The sequence below is a fragment of the Pterocles gutturalis genome, unplaced genomic scaffold (genome assembly GCF_000699245.1).
Source record: "Pterocles gutturalis isolate BGI_N339 unplaced genomic scaffold, ASM69924v1 scaffold20285, whole genome shotgun sequence".
NCBI lineage: Eukaryota > Metazoa > Chordata > Aves > Pterocliformes > Pteroclidae > Pterocles > Pterocles gutturalis.
The window spans coordinates 26,881-46,683 of record NW_010141377.1 but is presented as its reverse complement, the minus strand read 5'-3'; the positions used below and the strand labels follow the sequence as shown (position 1 = coordinate 46,683).

General features: G+C 41.6%; 1 protein-coding gene across 1 annotated transcript in view; it reads left to right on the top strand.

Annotated features, from left to right (window-relative positions):
* Positions 1–6,143: 6,143 nt before the first annotated feature.
* The window catches only part of LOC104469490 (CREB-binding protein-like), a gene marked incomplete at its 3' end in the record, with an annotated part of 39,902 nt that continues 26,242 nt past the window's right edge, over positions 6,144–19,803 (top strand). Inside the window, exons 1-2 of the mRNA XM_010084007.1 lie at positions 6,144–6,162; positions 6,650–7,365. Of these exons, the coding sequence (XP_010082309.1) occupies positions 6,144–6,162; positions 6,650–7,365 (735 nt within the window). The remainder of the gene's footprint in view (positions 6,163–6,649; positions 7,366–19,803) is intronic.

The following is a 19,803-nucleotide window of genomic DNA, read 5'->3' as shown; positions in this document are numbered from 1 at the left end:
TTCTGCTGATGTGCTCCAAGAACCCTAAAATATTTAATCTTAATTGGGATGATCCTGTGAATGAAAATCTGAGGTTACCAGTGCCGTGGTCTCCCAGTCCATAGGCTGCTCGCTGCCCTCCTCTTCCTTCTGTCCAGATTTCTGCTCTTTTCTGGCAAAGAAAATTCCTGAAGCCTTTTGGTCAGGAAGCATGTGTAGCCTGATCACCATGTGCAGTGTGACAAGTCATGTCAGTGGTGTTGGTGCTGCTGGGTAGGATTTAAAGTTAGTCACGAGAGGAGACACAGCATAGTGTCAAAAGAGTGAAGACACCTTGGGAAAGAATTAAGAGGAAGAATGGTTAATGGAGAGGCTCTGCAGGACCAGTCCATCATTTGCCATCCAATGCTTCCCAGAACAGAGCACAGTGAGCACTCTTGTTGGGCTGCTTCTGCAGCACATTTGGCATCTGGGAAGAGGTGAGAGACAAGCTTCTTACCTGAATGCATTTTTCATATTTGTTTCTGTATATTAACTATTGTACCAGGCGCATTTAATGTGCGCTTATGTACTGCTTTGTTTTTAATAGTCGAATATTCAAGTAATCTGTAATTTTTTTTTTTTTTTTTTTTTTTTTTTTTTAGTGGAAGGGTAGTAGAAGTAGATCTGAAAACGGGGATTATTCCTGAAAGAAGCTAGTATCTTAGGTTTTTCTGGACCTTTAACACAGATTGTGTTTTCATTATGAGCACAGCAAAAGAGAGATGGCGGAGACAGTTTGCATGAGTATAGTAGAGAGGAGCTTGAGGTTATGACATTGTGATACACAACGTGCAAGTGGAAAGCGAGGCTAGGAACTAAACTCGGTGTAATCAAGGAAGGATCTCGGTGTATACCATTCTCTTTTTGGGGAGGTGAGAAGGAAGCTGGGGACAGGGCAGTTGTTTTTTCCTGTATCGAGTAGTTGTTGTTATCACACACATTAGTTGTGGTAGAGGGGATATAGGTATATGCATTTTCCCCACCCTGACTTGTGTGTCTGGTGTCAGGAGCATTTTAAAACCGAATCAATAATACTGGCAGTATTGCAGTAGAGGTTAGAAGAGAACTGGTTCTTTATCGTTACCTTCTTGATTTGTTTGCTCTGTGTAATGAGCTTCAGTTTTGAAAAGTCACTTAGTTGGTAAAATCTTACAAAAATGGATTGGGGGAGATTTTAGGAACTTGAAGCTACTTTAACTAGATTCTAAGCTGATAGTGTCCCTTTTGGTTATTGGGATGCACAAAATGGACCTAACTTAATTGATTTTAGGAACTGTGTCACTGCTTAGTTGTGTGTCTGTACCCGGAATGGTGTTCATCTTAGGGAGAATCGTGCTTTGCCAGAAGACAAGTTGCAAAGGAAGTGTGGTAACGCTGCCTCCTCGATCTCACTGTCCCTAAAATCCCAGCTAGAGAAGACAAGGGTTACACCCATTTTCCAGACAGGCTAAAAGGGACTACACAGGCAACTACAGATGGGTGAGCCTCCCTTCCATCGCTGGGAGAGCATGGAGGAGCTGAAGTGAATTTAGTGAAGGGCTGTCAAGGAAGTCGGGCAGCTGGAGCATTTGCCCTTTGAGAAGAGGCTGAGGGGCTGGGCTGCAGACATCCTGGTGTCCCTTCCAACCCGAGTGACTGCGGGTCTGTAAGGAACAGAGCACCGTGGTAGTTGTACCTAGGATGCCCAAAGGCAAGGCTTGCTTCTATGTATCGATAGGTTCGAATTTTGACCAGTCCACACAGACTGTATTTCCTTCTCATCCCAAATGCAAGTGGTTCACAAGATCAGGTAGAAAGAAATTTAGTTAAATAGCCAAATCTCTTATTATGCAGGCCATAACTTGTTGAGAGTCATCCAGATGCCTGCTGTTGGATCTCTGGTTTCCCCTCGCCCTCCTCCAGCCAGCCTTTAGGGTCTCCTTGGCCCAGCCAGGTCCCTCATTGCTGTCTTTCTTACCCTGGCTGTTAAACATCATGTTCTGAAAAACTGATGCTCATCTGAAAGTCAAGATCAGATGCACGTCGGTTTGCAGTCTTTGTGTGTCTCTCGTTAGGTTAAGATGCTAATGTAAAGTTTCCTTACTGGAAATGTTATTTTTTCTATAAATGCATTGTTTAATTGCTCTAAAACATTAAATCTGCTTATTGTCTTTTATGAAACAATAAATTATAGAATCCTGAAACCTCGAAAGGAGGTTGGAATGGATGTGGCAAGTGCTGACTGCACCAAACAGTATGGCTATTGAGTTGTGTTACCTGACTGTGAATTTTAGGGGATGCCTGGAGCTCGGAACTGTTGAGGCTTTGTCTGCTGGAGTCTGGCATGATTGAAAGAAGCCTTGCAAAACAAAATGGGGCTCACTGAAATGTAACAGCTATGTTGGCATCAAAGAAAGGCATGGTGAAAATACTGCTTGTATACTGGGGCTGCAGCGCGACTTCAGTGTCTGCTCCATGGATGGGCAGTCAGAGTTTGGACAGGAAAACTCTGTCATCTTTCAAGTGGAGATTATGCCGTAAAAAATGAAGTTTGGTAGTTCCTCACCTGCTCACTGTTGGATATGTGTGAGATAATAAATCGCGTAAAGAAACACCTTACAATGTTTGTCACATCTCCAGGCTGAGCTAAAGGGGGAAAAACTGGTGACATTGAAACAAGTGAATTGATTGAATATGTATATTGAATAAGAAAGAATCTCCTGGTAACAGTTGCAAGTAGTTGTACAGATGAAAATGTTCTGCCTGAGAACTCGCACAGTTTTTTCATCTGAGAAGGCTTGGAAGGAAACAGCATCTTTTTTTATTCTGGTTGCTGAAAGTGTTGTCCAGGAAGGCAGAAAACGGTGACATTTAAGCTCATAAAACTGAAATTAGGAGGGAGTGTGTCTCAAGTGTGGTTATCTTCTATGTGAGAAAATAAATGCTCAAAGAACGCAAGATTCTCAGATTGGGAAAGGAGCCCTTTGGAAAGAGCGGGGGGGTTGGAGCGGCCTAGTGCTTTTCCATCCTTTCCGAAAGACATATTATCTCTGGTTTTTGGCGCTCTGCTGTTAAGAGGACGTTTTGGTTTATGTAACGGAGATAATGAAAGGTGTGAGGTTTAGGAGTGGAAGTGCTGTGTTGGAGATGAGATGCTACGAGGTGGGTCTCTGCAGCCCTAGTCAGCTCTACGGCTTCCTCTGCACGGAAATCAGACCTGTGTGCCTTGTGAGTTAAGGGAGTCTGTCCTTCTGTAAAACAGAGACGATTTTTTCTGTTCTGTGCACTCTAGGTAGGATGGAGCGGGTACAAAGCTCAGTCACTGGAGTGGGGTTCCTCAGTAGGCGGTTTTCGAGCATTGCTTCAGATAACTATGTAAAGGCAAAGGCATCTCTCAGGTTTGCTTTTTTGGGTTTTGGGGGTTTTTTTGGTTTTTTTTTTCTAGGCTCTTGGTGGCTGTCATTGGCTTTGAGAAATAGCTGAAGCATTGAGAATGGGGTCAATTGTGTTCTGTTTGTGTGGATGGGGGGACTGAGGTTACTTTCCATTTTGCTACCAGTAGAAATGGGCTGCTTTCTTATTATGGCAGGTTTTTATATGTGTGTAAATATATTTATTATTTTTATAACTGCCAAGACAATCTCTTATCTTTATGGATTTGTTGCAGACGTGCTCAAGTAGACTTTTGTTTTCTGTTGTATTTTATAACTCTTGTAAAATGTGCCTTGTGTTGATGTTTTTAACGTACGCGACTGTTTAAAATATAAAAGCAGGAAGATTAATCATTGCCTGAACATTTGAATACTCAGTGAATTTTTACACAGCCGCTGTGTTAAGCTGTTTACCTGCTTTTTATTTTCCTGCTGGCAGAGCTGTAAACTTTCCATGCCTAACCTTGATGTATAGCCTTCTTACAGGAGCTTAAGAGAGGTAGATTATTTTATGTTTTAAGAGGCAGTATTCCCAAACGCTTTCTTCACTTTTCTGGTACACTGCAAAAATATTTCCAGTCCTTGGCTTTGGCAAGACTGTTAGGAGTCCAGCCAGCCAAACAAACAAAAGTTGAGCATCCCATTTTGAAATACAACTGGAAAAAAAACTACTCTGCTTTTTTTAAACCACAGCAACATCTTTCCCCTCCACTTCTTCTCACTTCTCGTCTGTCCCTAGCCCTGCGTGTCTAAGCACACACAAAAATATGTTTTGTTCATGAAATATGAAGAATTTGAGTGCAGAAGCTTGGAAAAACACCATTCATGAGATTTACAGAAGTTTTCTGAACAAACGCTGTAAACCTTGAACTTCCCAACGAGCCAGCACGACGAGAGCAGTTTAACAAAGGCGAAGCCTCAGCCACGGCCCCTGTGTCACCACCCTTGGTGACACGCAGGCAGATGGCTTTGGTTGTGCTCCAGGCTGCAGCCGCCGTCTGCAGCGGAGCCTGCCAGCGTGCGGAGACAGGGCTGTGCCGCGGGGACCCGGGGACGCGCTTCTGGCCAAACGGGGCTCGGTGCCGAGAACAGGCAACGGGGCTCTCATCAGAGCGGGGTTAAAGGGCATGGAAGGTTAAAAATAGTGAAACCTCGGGAGAAGGAGGGTAGAACCAACGTGTATGGGAAGAGACGCAAATTGCAGCGTGGTGTCAAGTGGTGGTGTGGGAAAAAGGAGGAGGGATGGGGGGATAGTTGAAGGTACACCTTTCTGTAACAGACAAGCTGAAAAGGTGAACTAAACAACTGAAGGGAAAGGCAACAAGTAAGACAGAAATCAAAAATACTTTAATGAACCTAGCTAATGAAAATGTTTGTTACTTCCCTGCTTGAAAGGGAATAGGAGGTCTGTTCTGAGCTGTGGTGAATTTTGTTGTGGCCAACATCACGCAAGGCTGGAATAATTCTTTCAGCTTATTGGCTTCAGTAGGTAATGACTGTAAAATGTAGGGGCCCTAAAGGACATGCTGCTGTGAGTGCCTCAGAACGGGCAGAATTTAACGTTTTTGTGCATGTTTACTGGGACTGTTTGTGTAATTCACTGGTAGTTGCAACACATCTGAAAGTTTTTATTCCTTTTTCTTCTGGTAGGTTGAGTTGAAAATTGAAATGCTGATGAAATGCATACTGAAAATGTGCTGGAGATAGCTTTGTGGTACAGGTGGAGCGGTGTTTGGTTTTGTTGATTCCTTTCAGTGCAGTCCAGGCTGTAATTTGTTGGACGATATGCCACTTTTGCAACCTGAGTCTTGCACCGGCTTTTTGTCGTCGAAGAGTGAATTAAACTTTAAAATAATGAAACTTTTGGGGTGCCCTTCTTTAGAAAAGAACTTCTGTTTGCTCTAACGTGGAGAAAAATCGGTTTGTCTATTGCTGACTGTGAGAGACTTGGGTTTTTCAGGGCTGGCTTTGGGGGAGCAAAATAAAGGTTCCACACATTTCTGTTATGTCACGGTAAAAAATGGTTGGTTTATGTCACGTCCTAGGACTGGATAACTTTCTTGTGCTGCCTGTTTGAACAGCTGCTTTGATGAATGGAGGCTAGTCTGCTTACATGTTTATTCATATTGCTAGATGCACTTGTCCTTATGTCTTCAAAAATAACTTATTTTCACATGAAAGTACCTATATATCATCAGGTAACTTTATTTTTCATTACATACCAAAATAACATTGTTACGCCGACATTGCTTATGATGTAAAACCTCTGAGTGAACCTGAGCTGCTCCTTTTTAAAAAAAAAAAAAAAACAAAAAAAAACCCAAAAAAACAGAACAAGAAACCCCACCACTTTTTGTCAGTTTGGATGTTACAGCCAGGCAGAGCAGTACCTTCAAGTGGTTTAATGAAGGTTTGATTGATTATTTTGCTCATGTGGAGACTGTGTGGATTAGCTCTGTCAATATTGGGCATGATAAATGAGGGCTGGGCACTTAGAGAGCAGTTGGAATTATTTGAGCTGTTGAGGCATCAAGAAGTGACTTGATTCGAGAGGCATTCTGAGGAGAAAGTGCTGAGTGCCTTTTGGGATCTTCTGAGGCAGTGGATCATGATACAAACCAGAGACTAGAAACTGATACTGAATGCATTTATATGTGAGGCTGGGACCAAGCTACTGGGGTAGTTGTCTTTTGATCAAGCTTCGAAGCCTAGATGGAGGATGTTGTTGGCCGTATGCGAACATAAATTATAAGGTTGAGGTGGGATTGTTGGGTGAAATACAGTGGCCTGGGATTATGTGGGAGGTCAGAGAAGGTGATGTAATCATTCTTTTGGGAGAATAAATCAGTAGGACTTCACTTGATATTTTTGTTGTCTTGATTTAGCCAAAATGAGAGTTATGATGATTATATTCATTGCACTTCAAGTTTCTTAAGTACAATGTTTTGTCAAAAGTCTTACAAAAAAGCTACTTCCTGCCCAGTGCTCTCCCCTGCACGTGTGGCTGTATGAGCACAGTACGTAGCAGTGACTCTTTCTGGGGGACTGTGGAGTTCGTGTCACGGGGACCCTTGATCGCCTGCTTGCAATTGAGTCTTGGGTAAAGATGTATCTTAATGCATGTCGTTGTTTAAGACTAGTACAAAGCAGCATAGATGAATGTTTTAGTTACTTGTTTGTCATGCTTTTCTCACCTGTGTTTCTGTTTTAACTTGTAGATTTTGGATCTTTGTTTGACTTGGAAAATGATCTTCCTGATGAGCTGATCCCCAACGGTGAGCTGGGCCTTTTGAACAGCAGTGGGAACCTTGTTCCAGATGCAGCTTCCAAACACAAACAACTTTCTGAACTTCTAAGGGGAGGCAGCGGCTCTTCCTTAAACCCAGGAATTGGAAATGTGAACTCAAACAGCCCTGTCCAGCAGGGAGTTGGTAGTCAAGTTCAAGGGCAGCCGAACAGCGCTAATATCGGTAATCTGGCTGCTATGGGTAAGAGCCCTTTAAACCAGGGAGACTCTTCTGCTTCGGGCCTGGCAAAGCAAGCAGCCAGCACCTCTGGACCTACCACACCTGCATCACAAACTCTGAACTCTCAAGCACAAAAACAAGTGGGGATGGTGACGAGCAGCCCTGCAACATCACAGACTGGACCTGGGATATGTATGAATACTAATTTCAGTCAGACACACCAGAGCCTTCTCAACAGTAGTAATTCTGGTCACAGTTTAATGAATCAGCCTCAGCAAGGACAAGGGCAGGTAATGAATGGATCTCTTGGGGCAGCTGGAAGAGGAAGGGAATCAGGAATGCAATATTCTGCCCCTGCCATGCAGGGGAATGCAGGCAGTGTGCTGGCAGAGACTTTAACCCAAGTATCTCCACAGATGACTGGTCACACCGGACTGAACACAGCACAGACAGGAGCAATGACTAAAGTATGTATATATAATTTAACATACTCTGTTAATTGCACTTGCTTTTTCTTTATACAGGTGTTTAGAAAGTTTAGTAGACTCTTTTCTGGACCAGAACTGAAGAGTCTGTAGTTACATGTTTCATTCACCAGTGGTATCATGAAAGCAAGATAATTGAAACAATATTTCTCATGTAATTAGAAATGAAAGCACTTGTTGAAAAATGCATCCTTGATGTTAGAAGTTGCATAGTATCCTAGCAGGATGTATTAGAGTAGCGTAATCCTGCAAAAAGGAAGCGATGATTACATCTGTGCAGGATCTCAGTTGAGCCGCCAGGCAGCGATATCTTCTAAAACAAAGTGAAAAGCATTACAGAAATATTTGTTGGTTGAAGGGATGGTCCTGTTGTCAAGGACCACTGTCAACAGCTGTGTAGTGAGTGTTTTTCAAATATAGGGAAACTGATGTGGCAACATTACATTTCCAATAGATTGCCAACCTTATGCAGACTCTGCGAAGGGAAGGACAGTGTCTGGGCATGACGACTGGTTTGGTGGCCGTGGCAGGTCAAGGCAGGGAATATGTACACCTGGAGGTCTCTGCCTCTGTCTTGGGACACTGCTCTGATCCCTCCTTGATATAGTCATTGCTTTTTAGTTCTGCATTTTCCAGGTGCGAGGTCCTCCCGTCGTTCGGTTGGACAGCAGTGTGCCTGTCCTGGTTTCATACATCATTAGTCATTATCATTGTAGTTTATTAATACATAAATGTTAATTGATTGATGTGTTAGGAATCATGGGGAAAAATCACATTGCCTGACATAAGTGTATGTCACGTTCTCTGAAGAAATGCTGACATCATTGTGGAGTACTGTATAGTTAATTTTTTAAATTAAAAAAATAAAAAGCATTCTCTCTGCAGTGAAGGGGTTCCCTTTGCTTAAAGAAGATATGCTTGTGGTCTGAGTGAAGGTCATAGCATGTGAAAGTGGATAGAGCTGTTTCCAGGCTCCAAATCAGCTAGATTTGCTGTGTGGAGGGGATTGGTCTGCACAGAGAGAAAATCAGCTTATCTTTCACTTGTTTTTCTTTGAAATTTGTGGGAAGTGTGACAAAGTCTAATTATCCAGCTTATTTCTATAAACTCATGGATATCTAACTTCTTAGGAGCAGATTTTTCCTAGCCACTACGCAGTTACGTGGTGAAACTACTAAGTTTCGGTGTGAACTAACTCCAGTAGAATTACCTCAAAGCAAAGGGACTTGCCTCAGGTCTCTATCTGATGGGATACATATGAACCCGGTGGAGGAGGTTCTGTGGTATCTTGGTTTATTTTAAACAAAGCCACCCCAGTCAGGAACAGGACACAACTTGGACAAATTCCATTTTTCAAGGACTTCAGTCGTAGCCTAATGCCAGCTGCAAATGGGATTCACCAGCTTGGGAAGGCGACCTGGACTTTCTCAGTTAGCATACGTTCAAGAAGTAAAGTAAAAATTAATTTGAACAAGGAATATGTTGGAAAAAACAGTAGAAGTATCCGTATTATGTAAACTATTAGTTTGTCCTCACCTGCAGTGCTGTGCTCGGCACTGGTGATGTGTTTCCAAAAGATCAGAGCAAAGTGAGTGCTTTCATAAGTCCTTAGACACAGAGTTGTTTGGAGAGATGGGAAAGGTAGGACTGTTTAGTGACAGACCATAAGAGATAAAATGGTGCCTCTGCGAAGGTGCTAGTGCTTAAGAGAAAACAGTTTTTAAAACTTGGCCAACTTGAAAAAATAGAAAATCTGTTTTTTTTCAGGGCTCCATCTCATGTTGAACAAGATGAAGCTTAAAAGCATTGTGTTTTGGTTTTTTTTTAAAGTTTTCCTTTATTTACATCTTAATTTTCTCTTAGTAGGAGAGCAAGCAAGGTTGGTGTTTTATATAAATATTTTGTGTTTCCATTTTGGAAAAAATTACTTGCTCCCTGATTTTTTCCCCTGACAAGCAGAAGCGTTCTCCATTGTTGCTCTTCTCTTTAATAGACATTTGAGCCTCCTCCAGTCTCTTCCCATCCCCCAGTTTATTGTCCTAATAGGATTATCAACCCTGACTGTGTGTTAGCTTTTTCTCTTATTGATGCTCCAGTTGTGATTAAATCTTTTAAGAAAAGTAAAGAAACATTTCAGTGAGCTTGTTCTGAAACTGATTTTTCTGCTAAAGGAGAATGTGGGTTGGTTTGTTTTTTCACCTCCTGTTCCTTGATGTTTGCCACTTAATGTATACAGCTTAAAAGATTTGAAGAGCGGCAATAAAAGCGGTGAGGCAGCTGATCTACCTAATAGTGAATGTGCCCAACTTGGCTAAACGGCTTAAAATGTAGCTGCCGTCAGGCTCCAAGAACTGTATCAGGGCTGTGAGCAAATTCCTTAGGTGGTGACTGTAGCAATATATCCTAGGGGAAAGAAAGAGGTGTGAAATAGAAATGTAGAAAAAAGTCTAAAATAACTTCTAAACCAAGATTTTCTCATTATGTTTAAAATAAGTGGTGTGCATCACTGATTAACTGCATTCAAGTATGGCTCAGAAGCCCATTTTTCTCAATTCAGTGTGTTTGTCTGCAGTGTGTAGCACTCATGACCCTTTATGGTTTGGGGCAGGTTTTGTTGGGTGAGACCTTGCTTCTGTGATGGTTTGTTCTAATCCTTTTTTAGTAAATGGCTAATCAAGGAAAGTCTATTGCTTTTTCTGTTTTTCTTTCCTGTGGTATGTTTTTGTAAGCATTCTTTCTAGTAAGAGAAAAGGAATGGAAAAAAATCCAGAATCTGATCCTTTCACCTGCTCTCAGAAATAAGTGGGGTTTATTTCATCTGGAGCATGATAAGCCAATATTGCTAATTTTGAGCTGGATTTGCCATTTTAAGGCGGCTCTCGGAGGAATGAAAAGCACGCCAGAAATGAGCATGGTACCTTAAGCTCATGATGCCTGTGCTTGCATAAGCCGAAGGTGGTGGAGAAACCTTACCCCTAACCGACTGAGAAGGGGAGTGAAAAAGAACCGATTCCCAATGGCAGAGGCCCATAAGGTGCTGGCATCAAGACAAATGTTTTTCCATTGGTAGGGAGAGATTAAATCAAAACACTTCCTCCATCTATAGAGACATGAGCAAAGGATTTCATAGATTTCATGTGATCCTCCGGAGAAAGAAACCTGTCAACACATGTTAAACCATAGCGATTAAAGTCGTAGTCATGTTTTCTTGGGTGTATATGGCATGTTCGTGATAGCCTGGGATATTTTTGGAAACAGGGAGTAGAGCAGTCCCTGAGAAGGTTTTGTGAATTAAAGATGCAGCAACTTACTATAGCAAGGATGTGAATTCTTCATTGGCCCTGACTGTGCTATTTGCATATTCAGGTTTATTAAATAAATCTGGAAACCTCTCAGGAAACCTCTCTTCTATGCTACTGTGTGTAGAACTGCTCTGTTCAAACCAGACTCCTTTCCTGTAACAATTCTGGTTGTAATTGTGGTATTATGGCCCTGTTTTCTTGGCTGACACTACAAGGATAGTTTTCATTTGACTGGGTTGAATTCTTTAAGAAATCTGCTTAAAAGACAAGAAGGATTCTTCTTTGAACAATTATCACTTGGTGGGGGTAGGGGAATAGATCATCTTGTCCCAGCAATTTCCAGTAGTAGCTAAATTGTCCTTTTGAGGTTTTTTTTAAAAATGTCCATTAAGTCCATTAAGTCCAGAAAACGCATTCAAACCTTCTAGAAGATCTTTTTAAATTAGAGCTGTTTGAGATTGTTGGTTGTCGAACACTTCACGCAGCAGCGAAGCTAAGCAGATGGTCTATAGCTTCCATAAAATGAACACTTCACTGCAAGCATGCTCAGTGCCTAATGCTTTCCTGTTGCTGTGAGAGTTCATCTTTTTAAATGAGGGAGATCAAGCCTTCGTACAGTTCATTGTGGCTGGCAGCTAGAGCTTGAGGTTGTGTTTCTGTACATGAGGTGCATTCCCCTTGTCTGCTTGTACTGCTGTCAAAGCTGGTGGAAAATCGAAATAAAATTTTGGGAAGTTCACATTTATTTTATATGGTTCTCAAACTTCCTTTTTGCACTCTTTTTAAAAGAGTTTCAGGCAGTGATTCATATAACTGGTACTTCCACTATTTCCTTTAAGAAGTAGTAAAGTCCCACCGAGGCGAGTAGGACTCTCGAGTATTTTATTTTTCATGTGTTTCCAAGGTGTAATGCCGCCCTATACAGTCTTGTAAAAGGAGTTGCCTTTTCTTTGGTAACTTCAGAGCTGTGTCACTCAAGGATTTTCTGGTACCCAGCAGCAGAAACTTAGGAAAAAATTCGGGAGTTGTGTGTGACTGATGATCTGTGGAAGCCATTGCTTTCAACCTGCAGTGAGACTACAGCTTGCTGGGGGATCCTTTCCGGGTGCTTCTCTCTGTATGTCTAGTAAACCTCCCTCAAGGTTAGTTTTCTTTCTGACAGGTGCAGTTTAATCGAACATGTTATTGGGCCGTGTATGCCCAATAAAAGGATGCAGTTAGTCTGAATCTCTAAAGAGATGGGGAGAAAATGGCTGTTTATTCTCATACCTAGTTATGAGGATTACAGCATCATTGTTTTTTTGTAAAATGCCTTTTCAAGATTGTAGATTTTTAGTAACCTCCTTTTGAAAACTGTAAAGGAAAATATTTATGTTGGTGCAAGCTAGAACCTGCCTGGCAGGGAGAAACTGATAGAAAAGCTGATCTGGCTGTCAGATCTTCCAGTGTTGTATTTCAGGAGATGATCTGGTAGTAAGGTGGTTAGATACAGAGTTCAAAGTGCTGTGTGCAAGGGGTGACTTTTCCTGACTTGTGCGTTCATGTATTTAACTGGGAGTTGGTACCAGTAGTAGGATTGACACCAACATCTTACAGGTTCAAAATATCACTAACTGGGCAAGGCCAGCTCGGTTACGCTGGATTTCTGCGTGTGAATTCAGACCAATCTTTTCACTGTATTGGCCTGATTCATTTGGAGCGTGCATGTTTTCAACTTCGTTTTAGTCAAAATAGCCACATGGCGGTGCGTGTTGCAGTAGAAGTTTTAGATTAAAGAAGAGGAGGGACTCTTACCAGAAGTGAACTTCAGAAAACACTAAAACCATTTTTTATGTCTACCAAGAGAATAACTAGTACTCTCTTTTTTTTTTATTGTTGAGCTATAAAAGAACTGAATTCTGTTGTTTGTAGTTTCTAGGCAGGTTGTGTATATAATACACGTGCCTTTGACAAGTGCATTCACAGTTTTGCTCCCTGTGCTTGGTCACTGAGTGGTGTTTTGGTGTGGATATTAATCTTCAGTAAATTTACTAAGAGAATGAACTACTCTAAAGAGCAAGAATTCTGATACAAGACTTCAGTTGCATATGTAGTTGTGTTGCTTGACTCAGTGTTTTGAGGAACCTGTATTAAGGAAAGCTTGTGGTGAGAAAAAATGAAGCAAGCTATTTATTTAAACAGATTACCCGGTTGATATTACTGAGTTACCAGATTAGATACACTTGCTGAGTGTGAATGAAGTCAGCTGAAGATGTCCTCATTCCTTTGCAGTTCTGTATGTTTTAGCTGACTCCTGGTGCTGTTTGTTTCTCTGGAGACTCTCAATCTGTCTGAATATGCCTGAATTGTTGTAACATGGCTTGCAGTTAACTTCGAGGATGAGAAGCAAGTTGTCCGTACGAGGCTGCCAAGCTGAGGGTCTCCTAGCAGACCCTGCCTCTGGCAAACGCAAGTGGCCAGTCCAAATTGTATTCCAGATAGCGCTGCTTCCCAGGTCGAGGGGCCTCTTAAAATGTTACAGACTTGACCAGAGTCGCTTGGTTCTCTCTGGAATAACTATCACCAGAACAGCATTTGTGATGAGAAGAGACATATGTGCTTTTATAATAATACAAACAGAAGGATATAAATACACAGAAACACATAACAGCAAAACTCACTGACTGGTAGTAAAATATCTGTAACGCAGTTTTGTTTTGAAACACGACGGTGCAAAGTGGTGCTCCACAGATGAGTTTACTCTGGTACAGAGAAGAGATTTGATGACTTAAAAAGCTCACTTACCGCAACTGTTACTCCTGGCACCTGAAATTGAGTTGTTTCCTATTTGAGTACGCGAGTTAAATTTCATTTGCAGTTGTGCGATGTCACTGAAGATCTCTGAAGCGATAGTCGCTGGGCTCCAGTGCTTATGCAGGTACCTAGGTTCAGTTTGGCTCTGGTGCTGCAGGGTAAGTGCTGCCAGAAACAGCCTTCGTGGGGGTGAACCACAGCTCGATTTCCCCTCCTGCTTCCGACCCGGGCAGTTCAGAAGCCTATCTGTGTTCACTTGCATTGGCTTATCATCCAGGTGACAAAAATGAAATGTTTATGGTGTCTTTTCAGAGGAGAATCGTGCCATTAGCTTCTACTGTGGTAATGCAACACAAACATTACGGGGTTTGTCGCTAACTCTAAATCATATTGGTCACCGTCTTGTAATTCTTCTATTTTTGGTGTTGGGAGTGGGGTGTGTTTCTAAGCAGTGTATCTGAAAGTAAGTTTTGGAAGAGAATCTAACAGATCCCCCAGTTCTTTTGTAAGCCATTGATTAAAAGCAAATTTTCCAGTGTTGTTTCAGAAGGTTTATTAAAATGACAGAATAATCTTCCAAGGCCTTACTAAGAGATGCGACTGAAATTATTTCTTTCTAGTTTTTAGACTGTTTTCACATAACCTTCCTGCTGCTACTCACAGTTTGGTTTTCTTAATACACAGGTAAAAAATTACTCTGATGTTGAGAGGGAAGAAAACCTGCCAACTTGGTGTGTAGAAGCTACAAAATGCCGTGTTACTTCGGTCAGAAGGAAATGTCTTTGTCGTAGGGATTTTGCAGTAGAGTCCTATCACGCATATAGATGCTATTGCGCAGGAGCATTTATGATGGCAAGACCTTTTAGCAGGTCTCAAAACTTCTCCTTACTTAAAAGGTAAACTTAATATTTGTCCTTGACAATGAGCTGTGGCTATATTGGGGATCCCGTAATTGGCAGTACATACAGAAATGCCAGAACAGCTGGTGTTACGGTCTGAAAACTGAATGTTGGTGGTCTGTTTTCTTAGAAAAAAGGCAACGCAGGAAACTTGGAAAATTAGGTATAGCATGATATAGTCTGTCAGCCTACCTAAGCAACGGATCGGGAGTGGAGCAGTCGTGAGGGGCCGCGATTCTCCTTCTGTGGCTTCCACAAGTGAAAGTACAGATGGGACAGGTTCTGCGGTCAGACAAAAAATAATACTAAGTTTGAAAGTTGCACGGTGGAATTTTGAAACCCTCTCACTGTTTTTCACCTTTTAAAAAAAAACTTATAAACTAGAAAAGCTGTTTCAATACACACTCTTCCCCCACATCTCAAAAAAAAAAAAAAAAGTTAGTGACAAAATTGCTGGTTTACTTTGTGGGACTGAGTATAAATAATGGCAAAATACAATGGCTTTTTTCTTTCTTCTTGTGAATGTTCAGGGGAAATACCTTTTGGGTTTTGTTTGGAAGCCCAAGTCCATTTGTATGGCGTGGGTAGACAGCTTGCTGCAGCTTTGTCCGATGGCCGTGAATGGCACATGTGTATTTCTCCTCCCCACCCTCCTTCTTGCCACCGCAGTAAAGAGTATTTGCTCCAGCAATTGCTGTGACTGGGGAGGGAAGTGGCATACTAAGCTTATTCTTTGTGTTTTAACTGTTTGTATGCGATCCAAGCAATGGCTTTAATTTTAAGGCCAGAAATACTTTGTAGAATTGAGATGGAGATGCATGAGGACTTGAGATGATTTTTGAACTCCTGATGCTACACGAACTACCTCTAAGTAGCACCTGGAAGTGTTAGTACTTACGTGTTCTGAAGATGCTCAAGCCCCAAAGTGATGGTCGTATCCTTCGGTAGCGTATGTAGGAATCTGCTTTAGGTTTGGCAGACAAGCAGCATACTGTGCCATAAAAGGGATTCAGTAGTACCTCTGTTCTAGAGTGAATTGCAGTGAAAATACGGCACATCAAACATCCAAACGGACCTGTCTGTAGAAGGGTAGCAGAGAGTAGTAAATAGGTTCTGTAGCAGACTGAGAGATGCTGCTGGTTTGCGGTAGAAAGGTTTTGTGTTTGCAGAGTGACTGCGGCATAATGCTGTTGTGTCGGTATGGTATTGTTTTTTGTAAGGGGATTTTTAAAAACAAACACACCAAAAACAAGTGCCCTCTGAAACTTCTGGCAAATTGACTAAATGAAATAGCTGCCTTTAGGATGGGAGAGTCTTTGTGCCGTGGAAATGGAAAAGTGTTGGAGCACCACGAGTCGAAGATGAGATTTCGCTCTGGGAATGAGCTGTGTTTGCTTCCTTAGTCTGACCCTGGGCATCTGGGGTTAAAACCCGTTTCTGGATAGAGCTGTGTGCAAGCTGCGAGAGCCCTGTGTATATGGCCTAGCTTTTTCACGCTGCCGATTTAAAGCATGTGTTTAAAGACACACAAATTGGATCTTACCTTGTTTAAAGCCTATCGAGAAGTCTCTGATAGCTTCACACGAATTGCTAAACCTTCAAGGAGAGCATGTTTCTACAGAAAGGCTGGAGATTTCCAGGTAGCTCTTCAAGTCAGTGTGGTGTTTCAAAAGAAACATATTTGTCTCTTGAAGTTATTTGAAATTATTTCAACAGTGTAAATTATAGTTCTGTTTCTGCTTGGTTACTGTTAATGGCAGGCTATGGTATTGGTGCCAAATGGTTGTTTTGAGTAAGGGACATTGATTTTTTTTTTTTCTTTTCATGTATTTAGTGTAACCTGTAGTGTATATTTGTTTCTTGTCTATTTTATTTTCTTTTTTTTTTCCCTCCCCTTAGTTCTGGATTTAAATAGAATAACTTATTTTAGAAATACAATCTCTCCCTTCAGTGTGTCCCCTTTTCCTGACGGATTCATGGCTGCCAAGGAGAGTACATACTGTAAAGAAAGGAGCCAGAATACCTCTTCTCTCTATATTTTTGAGACACCTTCCCTGTTGCTGTTACTCCATAGAGCTACTATTATTGCCTTTTCCCACCTCTGTAGAATACACGGGCTGCCTGATAATGTCTCCTTGGCCAGCTTCTGCGAGATCAATGGGAAAGAAACTCTCTTAAATAGTGCTACTGTTTTTCTTACCGAAGAAGTTTATTCCTTTTAATACTAAATTTTTGAAGCATAATGTGCTCTCCTTTACTTGGCTGTCTCCAGCCAGCTATAGGAACTCCAGAACTGCTGAGGTGCTGGCAGACACATCCATAAATCCTTTTGTGGCCTGTTGGGGACATTTTGAAAGGCTAATACCTACGATACAGAAAATAAACAAAGAAGCTTGGATATTGTGTAGAGATTTGCTGTTAGTTTAGAAACATTAATTTATCTTAATGATGATGAACTCTAGGAACTGGGGGAGGACAGGAACATTTGAGTTGAGATCCCGTGTTATAAAATTCTGGTTTGATGTTACTATAAATGTGTTTTAGTACACGCTGATGCTTCTTCTGGAAATAACTCTCAAAAGTTTTGGCCTGTGAGTATACAGTTGTGTTTCTGTAGAGGTGTATCTTAATTGAATTTCGGTCTTTCAAAATCCTCTTTTTAAGTGTTGTTGAATTGCTGTTCATGTCAAAACTAGATTTTCTTGCTGAAACAAACCTTTGAAACATCTTTAGTTAATTCTGCAGATCTGGGTAGCTTTCTGTTCTTATGTAGTAGGCATAGTTCTTGTTTATCTGACGAAAGCCACTTCTGCTTGGCACTCGTGAAAGCTCTTGAAGCAATTGGGATACACTGATCAATTGTGGCTAATTACCCATTAGAGCTTTGAAGTTTTTGTTTGCAGAGGTTGCACTCATTACAAAGTAAGCCTTCAGAGCTTTATTTTTGATTTTTAAGTACAACAATGGTGCTCAGTGCAGAAATGGCTTTGATTCTTCCTATGCTATATTTCGTTGTATCAGCACTCAGGCTTGTGTGGAGTTTTGGAGACATTTTCTTTCTTTAGGGCTATATACAGTGCAAGCATATGATTTTTCCCCCCCCCCGAAAAAGGTTAGTTTCTAGTTAAATGTATTATAAGAGTTTGTTCTCTATATATCCAGTCATTTGAAAAGAGTTTTCCTACAAAATTCTGTCTTTTGTATTTCAGTAGTTATGCAAAAACATTTGTACCTTTTTACTTAAAGTAGTCTTGTTGCTTTTGAATACTTAAATTTGTCTTTGACCTCCATGAAATGCTTGGAAGAGAATTTCAAATCTTATTACAAGTGGTAATAAAACACCTGGCTTCCTTCTAATGGGATTTAAAAATTTTTCTTTCTAGTTTTACTAAGTCTTTCCTCTTGTATTAAAGGATGAAGGAAATTACAATTATTCTTGGGCATTTGAGTATTTTTCTTTAGTTAGTTTACTCCTGAAGAGGACACTCTAAATGCTTTGTGAATCTGTTGCGGAGGGCTTTGGTTATAGCAGTTAGCTTGAAGAGGTGGGAGAGTGGAGACGTCCAGCGCTAATAGCCTTCCTCTGAACGCTGCTAGCCAGGTCAGCATTTAGTTCTCCAAACTGATTCTTGAAATGTTACTTTTTTAAGGCATTCTTGTTACTCACTGACTTTAAAATTGTAGTAGTTTTTAAGTGAGTATTGTTGTCAAGCTGCCAGATGTGCAGATTGGTTTAGGTGAGGCGCTCTCACCTCAGCGGAGGTGACAGCATTGCCACCATTCTTGCACTGAAGCGGAATTCACTTCTTTTTTGTAACGCCACTGGCTTTCTGCCAGGAAATGATTAATCTTTTCCTTGCTTCTCCATCTGTCCCTCTGGCATATACATTCCAAGCGCCATGGTGACTTTCTTTTGGAACACGTAACTATAGGATGAAATAGTAATTAGTGGAGGCTTACTTTCTTTTTGTCAGTAAACAGATACAGGATGATGCCAACATAGTAAAGAAAGCCTGTCTTTCCCGCTTCACAGATGAACATAATTCCTAATGGACCTGTCTCTTCTCCGAGAGCCTTAATCAGTTCGGTGGACCTTGCTTCGTGTTAGAGATCTGTGTCTCATACCAGAGGGAGATAAGAGTCCAAAGTGCGAAGTCCTCGGCGTGTGCCTGGCTGGAAAGCTGCTCCGTCGTACTGAGCGCGCAGGCAAAGCGGCCGATCAGAGTCGTGCCACTAGCACGCAGGGACTGAGGAGGGATTAACTCCAGGTGGTTGATGCCAGGTCATAGTAGCTCTGGAACTTGGGTGTGTTAAACCCATCTGGGAACCGGTGGTGAAGCAGTGGAGATGGCAAAGCATAGGTGTCTGGCTTTCGTTGAGTTACCACCCTGGAAAGCAGAAAAAAGCCCTTCAAGCAGTTCTGTCCTCTTTCACTGTTGCTTACTAACAGTAGTAAAAGCAGCTGAATTGTGTATCAATCTGAATTTCTGATGTTCCTCCATTACTTAGAGCAGATCTGCTCTTGTATTTGCTGTAGTTTGTATACTTTGATGAACGCCTGAGACACCCGAAGGCTTGATTTCCTTGTCTTGAAAGATAAGAAAGATCAAAAGGAAGAAAGTTAAAATTATTTAAGCCAAGCAAGGCGATGCACTTATTGGTAGCAAAAACATTTCAATGGATGGGAAGAGAGAAGGGGGACAAAACACTGAGTGCTTTAACCAAGCTGTGTGTTGAAAGCTCAGATTTGAAGTAGGTGTAGTAATCTGATGGCAAGGGATTTGAAGGCTTAGTCCAATGGTGGAGTATTAAGTGACTGGTTTTGGTGCGGCCCATAAAAGAGGAAAGGAAAGGGATGGGATTGCATGGCTTGGTGGCAGCCTGTACAGAAGAAGTTGTGAATCATCCCTGTCCTGTAGTGACTTACGACGGTGATGGCTTGGTGGCAGGAGCAATATGCCATGTGTATATACCCAGCCATTCTGTTCATGCCAAACCCAAAGGATGCTCCTTGGATCTGTGGGTCATCATCCAGAATTTCTGTTTCATGCCAGCTTGTTCTTCTAAAAAACAAAACCCCCCAAAAAAGAGAAGTGTCCCTGACGTATCGGTGATGTCAGGGGATTTTGGATGAAGCATGTGAGATGCTGTGTGGCAATGGCTCTGGAAGGGTTGGGTTATTTAGGCACAGTTGCTCTGTCAACCTGAGGCTGTTGATGTGGTATAACCCTAAAGTTACAGCTCGGACGTTCCGAAAGCTAAATTGTAGCGTATAGGTGGCTTTTGAAGGGTGGAACTAGTTATTGTCTCCTCAGCATTTGGCATGTTATTTCACACTGGGTTGTTCCGGTGATAAAGAGGAAGAAGTGAGGGGAATGCCTTTCCTTGCAAATACAAGGGATTTAGAAGAAAGCAGTAGTGAGTGA